Raw genomic sequence first — 15213 nt, 5'->3', positions numbered from 1 at the left:
TGCTAAGATACTTGAGTTTTTGCAGTGTAATGCTGCATTAGCATCAAAACAAAGAAGGCTAAATAAAAAACGATAATACATACGTAGTCTAAGAAAAAAAAAGGAAAAGTTAGGGGGGGGAGGGGCCCACTTTAGTATTCTTTAAGGGGGCCCAGAATTCCTAGCAACAGCCCTGTTTATAGTCAAAACTAATCTCTTTCCGCTTAAAATAAAACTCATCACCTAAAAATTTACTTATTTTTAGATCATTTTCACTTGTTTCAAACAAATTTTCAATTGAAATAAGTAGAAAAATCTGCCAGTGAAAGCAAGAAAGAAAGAAAAACTTGCTCCACTTCCAGATTTTTCTACTTTTTTCAAGAGAAAATCTGCTTGAAAGAAGTAAAACATGTCTAAAAACAAGCTACTTTTTTAATGTGATGAGTCTTATTTTAGGTATAATGAGATTTGTTTTGACTAGAAATAAGACAAATATTCTTGGTAAGATTTTGAGTTTTTGCAGTGTTTGAATTTCAGTGGCCTATATAAGTCCTGAAAGAGACTGACGGAGCAGTTATAGTGTTCAGGTTAGAATCAGACTATGGCTAGACTGTGACACACACAAACACACCTATTATGTAATTTAAGTGTTGAATAAAAAGCTTTCAACATCAAGTTTTTGTCATAATAATTATTTACTAATGTTACATTTCACCCCAGGGTGTGTAACAACAACAACTAACCCAGACTTTGGGGTGAATTGTAACATTTCACTCCTCGTGTTTGAGACTAAACCGTGCGTTTCCTGTTTGTGTAGCAGAGATAACAGCTACGTTATTTAATACCAGACACTTGGAACTAGTTTGTGTCACATTTTGAACACACGGGCTTATAAAAGACACGGACAGAAATGTGAAAAATGTTGCAACCATCCCCTGGTCTCTCCCTGTCTCAGTGACAGGTGAGCTGCAGCTGCTGTGGAGTCAATCTCCTGCTGGACGTCAGCGCCCCCAAGTGGCTGAACGGACCAACTGCAACACCAGCTCTCATTACTAATAGCAGATATCCTACAGTAGTTCTTTTCCTGTTTAACTGTGGAGCATTATTAGTTACACTGTTAACATGGAAGGTGGTTATAAATACAACTCATTTAAAACCAATATATGATGCTGGATTAGATGTTGAATGTGCTAACTAACATTATGTGTAGTGTATACTTGAGTATGGGAAGGGTACGATTAGTTATGTGTATACTTCTAAGCCCTTTTTACTTAGATTTTATTGTGCATGTATTTTTCCCTCTCCCTTTCTCAGTCATTTACTTATGTAGTTGTTTTGTTATGTTTTAGTCATAGGTGGGTGGAGGGATATTCTACATCATTTGGGGCAGTAGTTTTATGTCCCCACAGTTAGATACACTGCATAAACTCAAAATCTTTCCAAGAATATTTGTCTTATTTCTTGTCAAAATGTCCCATTTCTAGTCAAAACTAATCTCTTTCCACTTAAATAAGACTCATCACCTAAAAATGAACTTGTTTTTAGATCATTTTCACTTGTTTCAAACAAATTTTCAAAAATTCTGCCCGTGAAAGCAAGTTTTTTGTGCTTGTAATAAGAAAGAAAAAGTTGCTCCACTATCTCTACTTATTTCAAGTGAAAATATGCTTGAAATAAGTAAAAAGTGTCTAAAAACAAGCTACTTTTTATGTGATGAGTCTTATTTTAAGTATAATGAGATCTGTTTTGACTAGAAACGACATTTTGACTAGAAATAAGACAGATATTAAGTAAGATTTTGAGTTTTTGCAGTGTATGCATGTTAATAAGGTCTGGAAATAAAGATATTGTTGGAAAACATTAATGTCCGGTTGAACACAGCTCGGTTTTTAGCATTAATGAACTGCTCTGTGTGAAAAGCTCTCATCGACAGAGCAACGTCACCTCTGCTGAGGACTTAAGTAAATGAACGAGATGGAAACAGTGAAGTCGAAGAAGAACAAACTTTATTTTGACATTCATAAGAAAGGCACAGATGAGACCAGAGGGAATGAATGCTGTTTAAGTTTAATACTCCTCTCCTTCATCGTCGTCATCTCCCATACTATCTGTTCCCACCTCTTCGTAATCCTTCTCCAGAGCGGCCATGTCCTCTCTGGCCTCGGAGAACTCTCCCTCCTCCATACCCTCGCCCACGTACCAGTGGACGAAGGCACGCTTGGCGTACATCAGGTCAAACTTGTGGTCGAGGCGCGCCCAGGCCTCGGCGATGGCGGTGGTGTTGCTCAGCATGCACACGGCCCTCTGCACCTTGGCCAGGTCTCCTCCGGGAACCACGGTGGGGGGCTGGTAGTTGATGCCCACCTTGAAGCCGGTGGGGCACCAGTCCACGAACTGGATGGTGCGCTTGGTCTTGATGGTGGCGATGGCGGCGTTGACGTCTTTGGGCACCACGTCGCCACGGAACAGCAGGCAGCAAGCCATGTATTTACCGTGGCGAGGGTCGCACTTCACCATCTGGTTGGCCGGCTCGAAGCAGGCGTTGGTGATCTCGGACACCGTCAGCTGCTCGTGGTACGCCTTCTCCGCCGAGATGACAGGGGCGTAGGTGGCGAGGGGGAAGTGGATACGGGGATATGGCACCAAGTTGGTCTGGAACTCGGTCAGATCGACGTTGAGGGCGCCGTCGAAGCGGAGGGAAGCGGTGATGGAGGAGACGATCTGGCTGATCAGCCTGTTGAGGTTGGTGTAGGTGGGACGCTCGATGTCGAGGTTCCTACGACAGATGTCATAGATGGCCTCGTTGTCGACCATGAAGGCGCAGTCGGAGTGCTCCAGCGTGGTGTGGGTGGTCAGGATGGCGTTGTACGGCTCCACCACGGCGGTGGACACCTGGGGCGCCGGGTAGATGGAGAACTCCAGCTTGGACTTCTTGCCGTAGTCGACGGACAGACGCTCCATCAGCAGGGAGGTGAAGCCGGAGCCGGTGCCTCCTCCGAAGCTGTGGAAGACCAGGAAGCCCTGAAGACCAGTGCACTGGTCGGCCTGCGGACAGAGACAGAGACACGCTGGTTCAATATGGGAGACACAGTAGCTGTGTTCAAAATCATCCACTCATTCACTCACTCCCTATCCACTAAATCATGTATACACTGCAAAAACACTAAATCTTTCCAAGAATATTTGTCCTTTTTCTTGTCAAAATGTCTCATTTCTAGTCTAAACTAATCTCTTTTCATTTAAAATAAGACTCATCAACTAAAATCGCTCTTGTTTTTAGATCATTTTCACTTGTTTCAAACTAATTTTCACTTGAAATAGCCTAAGTAGAAAAATCTGCCAGTGAAAGGAATTTTTTTGCGCTTGTAATAAGAAAGAAAAACTTGCTCCACTATCAGATTTTTCTACTTATTTCAAGTGAAAATATGCTTGAAAAAAGTTTAAAAGTGTCTAAAACAAGCTACTTTTTAATGTGATGAGTCTTGTTTTAAGTATAATGAGATTTGTTTTGACTAGAAATGACATTTTGACTAGAAATAAGACAAATATTCTTGGTAAGATTTTGAGTTTTTGCAGTGTGTACACGATGTAGGGAACAACGGGAGGAGAATTCGGACACTACACGGTAATTTTCTCAACGTGGTTGCGTCAGCTGATGCTCCAATTAAGTGTTAGCCTACTGCTGTGACGGAAGCAGACGCACCGAGAATCATGTAAACAAACCGGACACATAAAAATAAAATAAGAAAAACCGGGAACATTTGAGGATGTGATTCTGTGTGGTTGTGTTTCTCAGACAATAAACTGTTGAAATATCGGAAGTTTGTTTTGTGTGTCCCGACCGTGAGCCGTAACAGCTCTGTGGCTATTAGCTTAGCTCGTTAGCTCGTATTTACTACATAGTATTCTACTACAGTTTCTTTATTAGATTGATTTAATGCTGCCTGTTATTGTTGGGATGCTGCTGCCCAATTCCTGCTGCTCAGGCAAACGGAGCGAAGGCAAATACGTCTGAGGAGTTTACTGGTAAATAACCTAAAGAAATCGTGGCTAACAAATTAGCTTGCTCTTCTTCTCTGGCAAAACACGACCGCATTGCATTGTGGGATACGGGAGTAGAAATTAGTGTACATCGCTTGTATGTTCACTCAATTTTGCGGTGCATTGTGGGTGTTTTGTCGTCCACTACATAGTGGATTAAATTAATCGCGGAGAATTCGAACAACACTACAAAATGGCGAACACACTATATAGTGCACTACATCTGTGATAGGGGGCGATTTCGAACACAGCTATATTGTATTATCAAGTCAAAATTAGTAACAAACTTAAAGTTACGCACCAGTTTGCGGATCCTGTCCAGAACCAGGTCGATGATCTCTTTGCCGATGGTGTAGTGTCCACGGGCGTAGTTGTTGGCAGCATCCTCCTTACCGGTGATCAGCTGCTCAGGGTGGAACAGCTGGCGGTAGGTCCCGGAGCGGACCTCATCTGCAGAGAAACATCATTAATTGAATGTTATGTAACTAACTGAGGTGGAAAAGTCCATTAAAAGTCCTTAAAAGGGATACGCCAACATTTTTTTTCGTGTCTTGCCTCACTCCCGAGTCCATGACCAGCAGCACATAGACGCCATCCTTTCGACTGTGCGTGCAGTAACAAGGGCGATAGAGCCGTATCACCTGTAATTAGCTTAGCTCAAACGCTGGAAGTGTATAGGTAGTGTTAGCCTGCCTCCACCTAAAGTCGCTAATTAGCTTAGCTCAAACACTGGAAGTGTATAGGTAGTGTTAGCCTGCCTCCACCTAAAGTCATCAGAGAAACTCTTCAGCAACTCTAAACGGAAACCGGCGGGCCGATCTTCGTCTCAGAGCTGACAAAACTCTCCGGTAAGGCATCTTACGGGTGTACCTATACACTTCCAGCGTTTGAGCTAAGCTAATTAGCAACTTTAGGTGGAGGCAGGCTAACACTACCTATACACTTCCAGCGTTTGAGCTAAGCTAATTACGGGTGATACGGCTCTATCTCCCTTGTTACTGCACGCACAGTCGAAAGGATGGCGTCTATCTGCTGGTCATGGACTATGGAGTGAGGCAAGACACGAAAAAAAAAAATGTTGGTATATCCTTTAAATTTAAATTTAAATATCCTTTAAATGCTCAGGGAACAGTGAGGACACTCACCGATGACAGTGGGCTCCAGGTCCACAAACACGGCTCTGGGGACGTGTTTTCCAGCTCCGGTCTCACTGAAGAAGGTGTTGAAGGAGTCGTCTCCTCCTCCCAGAGTCTTGTCACTGGGCATCTGTCCGTCCGGCTGGATCCCATGCTCCAGGCAGTACAGCTCCCAGCAGGCGTTGCCGATCTGGACGCCAGCCTGACCAACGTGCACCGAGATACACTCACGCTGTGGTGGGAAGAGAAAGAGAGGAGTCGACTCTTTAAAAAAAAAAGGTTATTGTGCTATTTTTGACTAATTAGGTGCCAAAGGCTCATCACATGTTGACAACTTGCTCTGGACCTAATGTGTGATCCGAGCTGAAGGGAAAAAAGGATCTTTTGTGAAGAACCGGATAGGAGAAGATCATGACTGGTGTCACCTGACACATCCAGTCACACAAAGGACTCGACTTGAGAAGCAAAACTTTAATATATTAGAGTTCAGTCTGTGGTGGAACAAGCCAAACACAGCTGTAGGTTACAACAATACAACAATGGGTCTCGAGTCCACAGTGGACATCAAACATCAAAGATTAGATATTAAAAAGCCCCATAAAGCCGCCAGTGAATGGGTTTTGTTTGAAAAGCCTGTGGTTGCAGTTTCACAGAGGCCAGCAGGACTCAGGATTACTGAGGCCTGACCCCTCCCTGTCCACGGGCTTGTTCCTCAGCTTTTAGGGACTTTTAACATTTATTAACTTCTTTTTTACAGAAAAGTAAAAACAAAAAAGCCCAAAAAACAACAACTCTATGATCATTCCTGCTGCCTCTCTGAGCTCAGCCTCTTTCTGGTCCTAATCCCCCCGGTGTCGGAGCTTCACAGCCGGACACACAGAGGAATGTTTCAGCCTCATAGAACCATGACCTTCTCTAAGTGGGTCAATCTGCAGAGCCAGAAAAAAAAAAAAAAAAAAGCAGGAAACTAGCAGCCATGACTCAACCTGAATCATTGTCAGGCTGCAAGTTGCTCTGGTTTTCAGCTAAATTAAACAAACCAACACTTAAAAAAAAAAAAAAAAGTGACGTTTGTGACATTGTGTGACTTTATCTCTGAGTTTAGGCCAAAATATAAAAACACTTTGTTGCTTCTTGGAGTTGGTCAAGTCAAGTCAAGTCACAATTTATTTATAAAGCACATTTAAAACAACCTCAGTTGACCAAAGTGCTGTACAATTGCAAAAGCACAACACAACATAGTTGATCACAAACACTACAACAAACAATTAAAACAAGTAGTCAATTTAAAACAAATCTAGATTAAAAAGAAAGAATAAAAAGAGAGAGAGATTGCTTGCTTAGCTGGGAGTGAATGCCAAGGAGAAAAGATAAGTTTTTAGGAGTGTTTTAACTGGTGACAGTTAACCCTGAGTTGCCACATCATGTCGTCACATCAGAATAAGGAAAAAATAAATATTATTATTATTATTAATAATAATAATAATAATAATAATAAAGTTGTTTTTCCAAACACTCACCATGTTTGCAGAAGAAGTGGAGTCTGAAGGAGGTTTGGGCAGAAGGAAGGAGGAGGACGAGGTGACGTCAGCTCTCACAAGTCGGGCTTTATGAGTCCTGTGTAAGAATGAAGTGCTGGACTCATGAGGCGCGGTGCTTTATACTCTGCTTTAGAGCTGCTGCAGCTGATTGGTCAGCAGCGCATGACAGCTCTTCTCTGATTGGTCAAAGCGCGACAGGCACCGGCTCCGCGGAACGCCACGCGCTCCGTCTGCCGTGATGCGTTCACGGAGCCGGGCAGAATGGGAAGAACAAGAACAAAGAACAAAGAAGTCTTTTTATATCAGAAGTGCATACACATTTCTGATGCTAATACAAACCGTGTGTGTGTAGAGTCTGTAGACCCACCAGCGTGGAAATTTCATCTCATTTAATTTCATTTTGATTTATTCCATTCATGGTATACATACTACACATTGTTGCACATATTTAGCCTACATAATGTAGGCCTACATAGTCACCATTGATTTATTTATTTATTTATTTATTCGGATCCCCATTAGCTATGGCAATGCCAAAGCTATTCTTCCTGGGGTCCATACAACATCTTTACAATGTATCAATGCAATTTATGTCTCATACAATACAATCCATGTTCAAATACAACATAAAACACAAAAAAATAAGATACACAACACAACAGTACACAGACAAAAATGACATAAATGAAAAGGAGCAGCATGAAGAAAAACTTATAGTAATGCCCCTGCATTGGCTTACTTTCAACACCCATATTATACTCTATTTCAAAAAAATTAAAGACAATGAAACATACATATAATAATAACAAGAAAACAACAAGTAAAATAGCAGTGGACACCACTCATCTATCTATCTTTTCTTTTTTTCTCTTTCTCCTTCTTCTTTTTTGTATGTTGGGCTACCAGAGGTTATATGGCTAAAATAAACCCCAGGACAGAGGCTTTAGGTGGATCTGTAATGTACCGGGCCATGATCACAACGTGGAACATGTTATCTGGTATAATCATACAAGATTTAAGAAATTACTGAGATTATGATAATAACAACATTATTGTATATTAAATGAGCAACTGCACTTACTAAAACAAACGAGATATTAATGCATTATTTTTATTGGATTTTGTTATGGAAATGTTTGTAATTTGACTTGTTGAATCAGAGAACTGATATCTATTACTGTATTTGATATGTTGTGTTTTTGTAATACTGTGTAGTATGTGGAAGATCAGCAGCCACCTTAGTGTTCGCTAATGGGGATTCGAATAAAGACTAAAGACTAAAGAATAAATGTTAACTCAACTAGATTTATCTAATACTGCTCTTAATAAGAGGCTCTTTTATTTCCCTACATTCCAGACCTCTTTGTCTATTTTTGTTCGCTCTATCATGTTGTAGATGCATTTCTAAATGAACAAAACTGCCATTGTTGCCCTACACTTTCTTTTTTTTTCTTTACAGCTGATTCCTAATGTAAATAAAGTCGGTACAGCCTGGTGTGTTGGTCGGTCATGAGGACTGTTGGGTGTTTGCCTGACGGTGTTTGGAGTTCTGCCAAAAGAGTTCAGTTTTTTCTTTCTTTCTTTCTTTTCTCAGCAGCAGACCAGATAATCTTTTTCCTCATGATCTCAGATGTCCTTGGAGTAACCTTCATTAACACTTCAGTCCTTTGTTCCACCATTTAAAAAAAGACAAAAAATATATATATTTGAAAAATAAAGCTTTTATGGCTGTCTGATCATCTTAGATATAGATTTATTGATTGATTATACTTTATTTATCCTCGAGGGGAAATTCGTTCATGACAGCAGCCTTAAAAAGAAGAAAAGCAGGACACAAAGAATAAAATACACAATTCATAAAAATAATAAGAAGAAGATACTGTGCTCTCTGTCTGCTGGGCAAAAATAACAGATTAAAAAGTGCTTGCTGGTAGACAAATAAATAAATAAAAACAATTTAAAGTGCACAGGGATTTAAAAGTGCGACAGGCATTACAAACTAAATAGAACTGTAAAAAGTCTAACTGACATAGTGATAAAAGACCTTTGAAAACGCTCTGTTTTGCACATTGTCCCTTTCTGAATGTGGCATCTGTGTTGTCTGTCCAGTCCAGTTTGTTGTTGAGGTGAACACCCAGATATCTGTAGGATGATCAGATACGCACCCAACAATGAATGAATGAATTTTTTATTTTCATGTCATGCCACCACTGTGGCCCATCCCATATGAGATTACAAGACACATTTAATGACAAATACAAAAAAAGACTATAGACAGTCTTTCCTGTTGTAATTTCAGATTACTTTCAGTACTCAACTATATATCGCTCTTCGTCTCATTGCCCAAGCCTTTTCAAGAAATAAAGAAAATGAAAAAATATTCAACTGAAAAAGATGTTTTAGCTTCTCAGCATCGTCTAACCACACAAATTCGTTATTTGGATCTACCTTACCAAACAATTTGTGTCTTATAGAGTCATAGAAAGGACAGTAGAACACAAAATGAATTTCATTCTCCACCTCTTGGATGTCACATAAATTACAAATTCTATCGTCTTTTGCTGTGCCGACATATCTGCCTGTCTGAAGACCAAGAATACCAGCTCTCAATTGAGCACACAGGGATCTTTTCTTTTGAGACAAATTATACAAAACATAGTTTTCTGGGCCAAATACCTGTTTTATTTCACAGTAAGTACGCAGTTTTGGTTTACCCTAAATATCTAATGCCCATCTATCTTTACTTTGTTGAAAAATAATTTATTTTAATATGTTAATCTCCAATTTGTCTTTTTTATAATAATGGCCGTATCATTTGAGAATTTCTGTAGATGGCAGTTGTTGGTATTGTGATTACTCGGTGTGTTTCACCTGTCTTGATTGCACCACCTGTGTATTGTTCCTTGTTCTTGTTCCTTGTATTTACAGTAACCCCAGTCCCTAGTTTGTCTTGGTTGGATCATCTGCGTTTCTGTCATGTTCCGTGTTCCAGGAACTGGACAAAAGGTGGAAACAAACTACACATGACTTGGAGTTTTTAACAAAAAGAATGTATTAATGAATTCAAGAAACTGCTGTCAGTAATCAGGATGTCGTGTGGCATGGGTGCGTGTATGTGTTAAGATTGAGACTGTGTGTGAATGAATGAATGAATGTGTGTGAAAAAGCCTAAACACAAACCAACACAAACAAATAAACAAAGAAACAAAGGCCCCAAAAACCCCACAGGTTGTGCTGTAGGTCCAACCCGGCCGGAGTGCAGAGAGAGAGTGGCTTCCCAGAGCTGAGCATTTAGGTATTCACAGATCTTTGTTTGTGGGCCTGTCCCAATATGCACACTCGATCACACTTACACACTTGGGCTCTTGGCGTGCGCGTTCATGGGCCTAGTGTCAGTGCGCAAGTGTGTCCCATTTCTCCAACGACCGAAAGTGCAGCGCGCTTGATTTGCACTTTACCCACACTTATGGTAAGACCGCATCCGAGCGGTCTTTGGCCAAGTATAAATCCCACAATGCACCACGGTGAAGTCCGCCGTCACCCAGAGCCACAAGTCACGTTTAGGAAATGCGATTGAATTAATCTCAATAAAATGAAATTAACTTTCTATCTAATAATTATGACCTTTTAATGTCATATTTTATATTCATCATGCTCTGTTCATGTTTTTATATTTTCGTTTTTCTTGTTTGTCTTATTTACTTACGGAGTTGGGTTTACACATTTATGATTTGAATCTTGCGCATAGAGACACTTTAGGAGTAGATGAGACTGATCCAGCAGCACCGTTTATTAAAACTGTTGCTGTGTGTGTGTGTGTAGTTGTGCTAGTGTGCTGTGCGCAACGGCACAGGCTGCACTTGTCAAGTGTGTCCCGATTGCTTTTAAATATCCCCCCACACGCTTGGCCACTTAATCCATGCTTGCACACTATATGCAAATATACGTTCCGCCGGCAAAACTTCACCAAAGTGTGTGCGTAACCAAGCGCACTGAGCCAAGTGTGGAGAAATGGGACAGCCCCACTGTTTTCTCCTTGTTCAGATAGATTAGATTTTCTGCCATCTAGTGGTTAGTTTTTTCCAAGAGTGTGTGAGTTCTGTCTTTCACCAGGTGTAAAGCACAACTTAAGAAATTTTCATTTTTGGCCCAAAATGTGACCCGCGGGGTGGGCGTTTTTCAGAAAAATGGGCTGTGTGGTTTTTGGTCATTTTCTCCAAAACCACCGGCCCGATTTCAACCAAACATCGTGCCCTGGACTCCCCTCGGACTCCCCTCGGACCCCCAGATGATACATCCGAGTTTGGGGAGAATTTAAGAAATTTCCATTTTTGGCCCAAAATGTGACCCGCGGGGTGGGCGTTTTTCTCAAAAATGGCCTGTGTGGTTTTTGGTCGTTTTCTCCAAAACCACCGGCCCGATTTCAACCAAACCTCATGCCCTGGACTCCCCTCGGACCCCCAGATGATATATCCGAGTTTGGGGAGAATATCTTTGGTGCAGTTGTCATTTTTCCTTTCAGCACATATAATACCAAGTTGTAGATTTTACCAACAAAGGCCTGATCTTAAGTTATTGGTACAATATTTCACCATTGAAGCTGTACAGAAAAGAAAATAGAATTTGATTCCACTGTGGGTCTTAACATTAGTGTAATTACTCATCTATCAGACGATGGAGCCCAAACTTTGTGCAAAATTCTATTTTCGAGTAAATCCGGGATGAAAATGTGCTGTTGTTTTTTTCCGCATTGGATAATGCAGGCTAATTGGGATTACAGTAATGAAAATGAAGAGGTTTCCTGTCCAAAATTTTAACAGCCTTTTTGAAGGGAGACTTCATGGGCTTTAATATGCTTTCTGCTGTGTGTGTCCATGTTGTAAAACAATGATTTATGTGTGAGAATATCATGGCATGCATATAGACTTTAGCCATCTTGGAGGTAAGAAATGGTCTTATAAAAACAGGTTGAATTTACTGATATTTGTGATTTAAATGATAAGTTTGTGTCAAAGACCACTCCAAGATATTTAAACTCTTCCACTACATCGAGGCTCTCTCCATTGACCACTACAGATGGTTGATTGCCCTCTGCTGACTGACAAGAGTAAAACATACATACAGTCTTTTTAGTATTGAGGTGCAAGCAAGATTCATTACATGTAAGCCAGTGAGATACAGGTGCCAGAGCTGCTGATCATTTTACAGCGGCTGCTTGTTTTGTTTTTACGTGTACATACAGCACTGTATCATCAGCATATAATTGCAAATTAACATTTGGGCAAACTTTAGGTAGGTCATTTACATAGAGACTGAACAGAATTGGTTCCCCAGTTGAGCAGCTGAGGTAAGGTTCAGTTTCCAATCTGAACAGTCTGTTTTCTATTTGACAGATACGATCTCATCCAGCAGAGTGCGCCATCGGAAAAGTTAAAAAGGGACAGTTTTGAAATAAGTACATTATGGTTTAGTGAATCAAAAGCTACCTCTACATGCTTTGTAAGTAGGAAAACCTGCAAAATTGGCAGTGTATCAAATATGTTCATACGTTCTCCCCACTGTATATATATATATATAGTATGTAGTATATCTAGTATGTAGTATATTATTTATATAATATACCATTTAGTATATATATATACAGTATACTTCTTCTGCACCACAATCTCTGTTGTTGTCCAGAACTCGATGAACCGTGAACATGTTGTCTGTACACACTGTTGTTCATCTTTGACTGCATATCCATCCACTGCTGAAAGTAGTCCCTACCAAATTAACTGTTTAATGAGTGTTTACTCAGAACTAGTTTTTCTTTTCTTTTCCCTTTTTAGTGTTTACTTGAACTTAATTCATCTGTACCAGTTCTCTTCTTTTGTCTCGCTTTCTTTTCTCACCTCTTTTCGTTTATTTATTTAGTGTTGTTATCATTACTACTACTTTTATTTTTACTATCAACATCTTCCCCGTATTTTTCTTTTTTTTCCTTTCTTTTTTTTTTTTAATTTTGTTATTTCTATACCTCGCACAAGGTATGTGATTATTATTTCTTTACTGTGCTTCAATTATTTGTTAGATCAAGGTGAGGTCATGTTATAAGCCTTTCAGGTTTCAGACCTCACCTGCACATTTCTTTTTCGTATCTTTCTCACTAGTAAGAGAGATAAGTAAATGTTTTGTTTTATTTTATGTGTGCAAATAAATAAAGTCTAACTAAAAAAAAGTCTAACTAGAGTGAAGCAGCTTCACAGATTAAATCAGTTCTTCTAAAGAGTTTCAGTCTTTTCACTGAGTCTTTTTGGAGCCCAGTGTCATTATTATTGACCAGCTCCTCCTCATGTGATTGAATCCCAGCTAATTAAAGTGATCAGTGATGAAATGATCCGGTTCAGTCGAATCTGAATGAAGAGTTTCACAGAGGAAACTTCCGTCGCTGCATTTGGTGGTTAAGGTCACTCAGCGGGCCCCTCGGTAATTAGTGGCTCCACCAAACGACGCAGCAAATTGAGGGGAAGCAAACAGATTAGTGAGGGAGGGAGGGAGAGAGGGAAGGGGAGGGGAAAATATATTGGTGACAGAAAGAGAGATGCTGCTGAGAAACTCGTCTTCTCATCTGTCACAACAGCTCCATCTTCTCTTCTCCTCTGCTCCTCATACGGGAGGCGTTAAAGAGGAGAAAGAGGGAGGAAACGTGGAGACAGGAGGAGGCAGAGGTCACCGTCAGAGCACCAGGAGGAACACACACACAGAGACACACAGCATGGATGCAGCTTGCAGCAGCAGATCAGGTTGTCCAGGCTCCTGCAGATTCTTGACGGGACGCTGAGGACGAAGACGAGGACGAAGACGAAGACGAGGTGAGTGAGTCGTCTTCTCCTTCTGCTTCTGCTTCTTCTTCACCAACACGGGAAAAAAATTATTAAAAGGGACGAGGAGGAAAACGAGCTGACAGGTGAGACATAACAGGGTAGGCCTATGTGTGTGTAAGTTTAGATTGAAAACATTAGTACAAGTTTCTAAAGATGGATTCCTGACAAAGACGATGAGATGAGATGAGCCGAGTGTTTGAGGATGATTTCAGAAGTCTGGACGCTTGTTGAGCAGCAGGTGTCGGCTCGTCTAAGTGGATTAACATACCGGAGACACGTCAACACGCTGTTGTTGACTCAGATCGGACTCTGTGTTGTTGAACCAGTGTTTTCAGACTAGATCCTCCTCATCCAGAGGGTTTATTTTATTTTATTTCCTGAAAAAAAGACATAAAAATCATTAATTAATATTCTTTTTCTTCTGTTGAACTTCATAACTCATTGGCTGCAGCTCGTTTCCAGTCGTGTATCAGCGGCAGAGTTAAGGTGGAACCAGTCTAATGAGGCTGAGGATGCTGAGTGCAGCTTTCTGCTTCCATCTATGGTGTTGGGGTCAATTCTGACCCGTGTTTTATATCAGCTGTAAAATACCCTAAAAACATTTTTTTTCATCCAATCTGTTTTTCTTCTCTTGGTTACATTGTTAGGCTTCCTTATCCATGAAAATATTGGTTTTAACATTTTTTTGGTGTGTGGGCCCCTGGGCCTTTTTTTGTCAGTATAGCCCTCGGCTTCAATTCCTCTTGTGTCAGCTTTCTGCTTCCATCTATGGAGTTTTGATCCGAGTCTTAAATCACCTGTAAAACGCACTAAAAACAATTATTTATCATCCCATGTGTTTCTCATCTCGTTACATTGTTAGGCTTCTTTATCCATGAAAAGGTTGGTTTTGCACATATGAGTTCAGTTTGAACTCTCATTATTGTTCTTATCGTTATAACTGGATCAAAATTGACCCGAACACCACAAATGTCATAATTTTAACCAGAGCATTTTAGAATTTTGTGGAAAAAAAAAAGTTTTATTTTGTTTAAAGGGACAACAAGGAGTTTCTATTTGGTTATTAAAAAAGTCTCACGTTAATGTGGATGAATCTACGTTACCTACACTTGTTAATGGCTCCATTTTCGATAAATATATTGTTTTGTCTCTATCGTTATTTTGTTATTATTAGTGGTGGTGGAAATGCTGGGCGAGCCGACCAGCGTTTCTTTACTTTTGGTTTCCCAGACGCTGCCCGGCGGATCATGGGAATAACGCCGCCGAATCGCCATTTATGGTCGGAACTACGACGGTATCTGATCGTCTTCGAACCTCTGACTTTAATTCTTGATGAATGAAAACATTCTTGGTAAGACGTCCGTCTTGCGCCGGTCCAAGAATTTCACCGTGCACGCGGAGGCTCATGGTAAATGTGGTATGAGAACACTTTGCTTTCCAAAACTCCTCGTTGTCCCTTTAAATTGAGTTTCCTGACAAAGGCAAAAAGCCTTGATGCTATAAACAAATTTATGTGGTACTTTTATGCATTTAAAACCTGAAAACGGGTCACTGGTGACCCGAACACAAGAGAGAGGTTAACTCTGTAGGATTTCCACCTTAACTCAGCTCCATGTGTCCCTTGTCTCTAGTTCTGGTTAAACCAATGCC

General features: G+C 40.5%; 1 protein-coding gene across 1 annotated transcript; it reads right to left on the bottom strand.

The window, feature by feature from the left end:
* Positions 1-1976: 1976 nt before the first annotated feature.
* On the bottom strand, positions 1977-6780 carry LOC146984313 (tubulin alpha-1C chain-like). The gene is made up of 4 exons (XM_085781376.1): positions 6677-6780; positions 5166-5388; positions 4322-4470; positions 1977-3024 (listed from the first exon to the last, which is right to left on the bottom strand). Exons 1-4 carry the CDS (start codon positions 6677-6679, stop codon positions 2047-2049), a joined length of 1353 nt encoding a protein of 450 aa, XP_085637502.1. The 5' UTR covers positions 6680-6780; the 3' UTR covers positions 1977-2046.
* Positions 6781-15213: the final 8433 nt, after the last annotated feature.

Source organism: Trachurus japonicus, chromosome 7 (assembly GCF_045865225.1).
Source record: "Trachurus japonicus isolate A0001 chromosome 7, Traja_1.0".
NCBI classification, from domain to species: domain Eukaryota; kingdom Metazoa; phylum Chordata; class Actinopteri; order Carangiformes; family Carangidae; genus Trachurus; species Trachurus japonicus.
Note: the sequence above shows the minus strand (reverse complement) of the source record. Positions and strands in the feature narration are given on the sequence as shown.

What these genes read in the sequence shown, in the direction of transcription:
- LOC146984313 (XM_085781376.1), bottom strand. An exon ending in CCTGGAGCCCACTGTCATCG is followed by an intron (nt 4,471 to 5,165) that starts GTGAGTGTCCTC and finishes GTTTCTCTGCAG; the next exon opens with ATGAGGTCCGCTCCGGGACC. An exon ending in TGGACAGGATCCGCAAACTG is followed by an intron (nt 3,025 to 4,321) that starts GTGCGTAACTTT and finishes CTCTGTCCGCAG; the next exon opens with GCCGACCAGTGCACTGGTCT.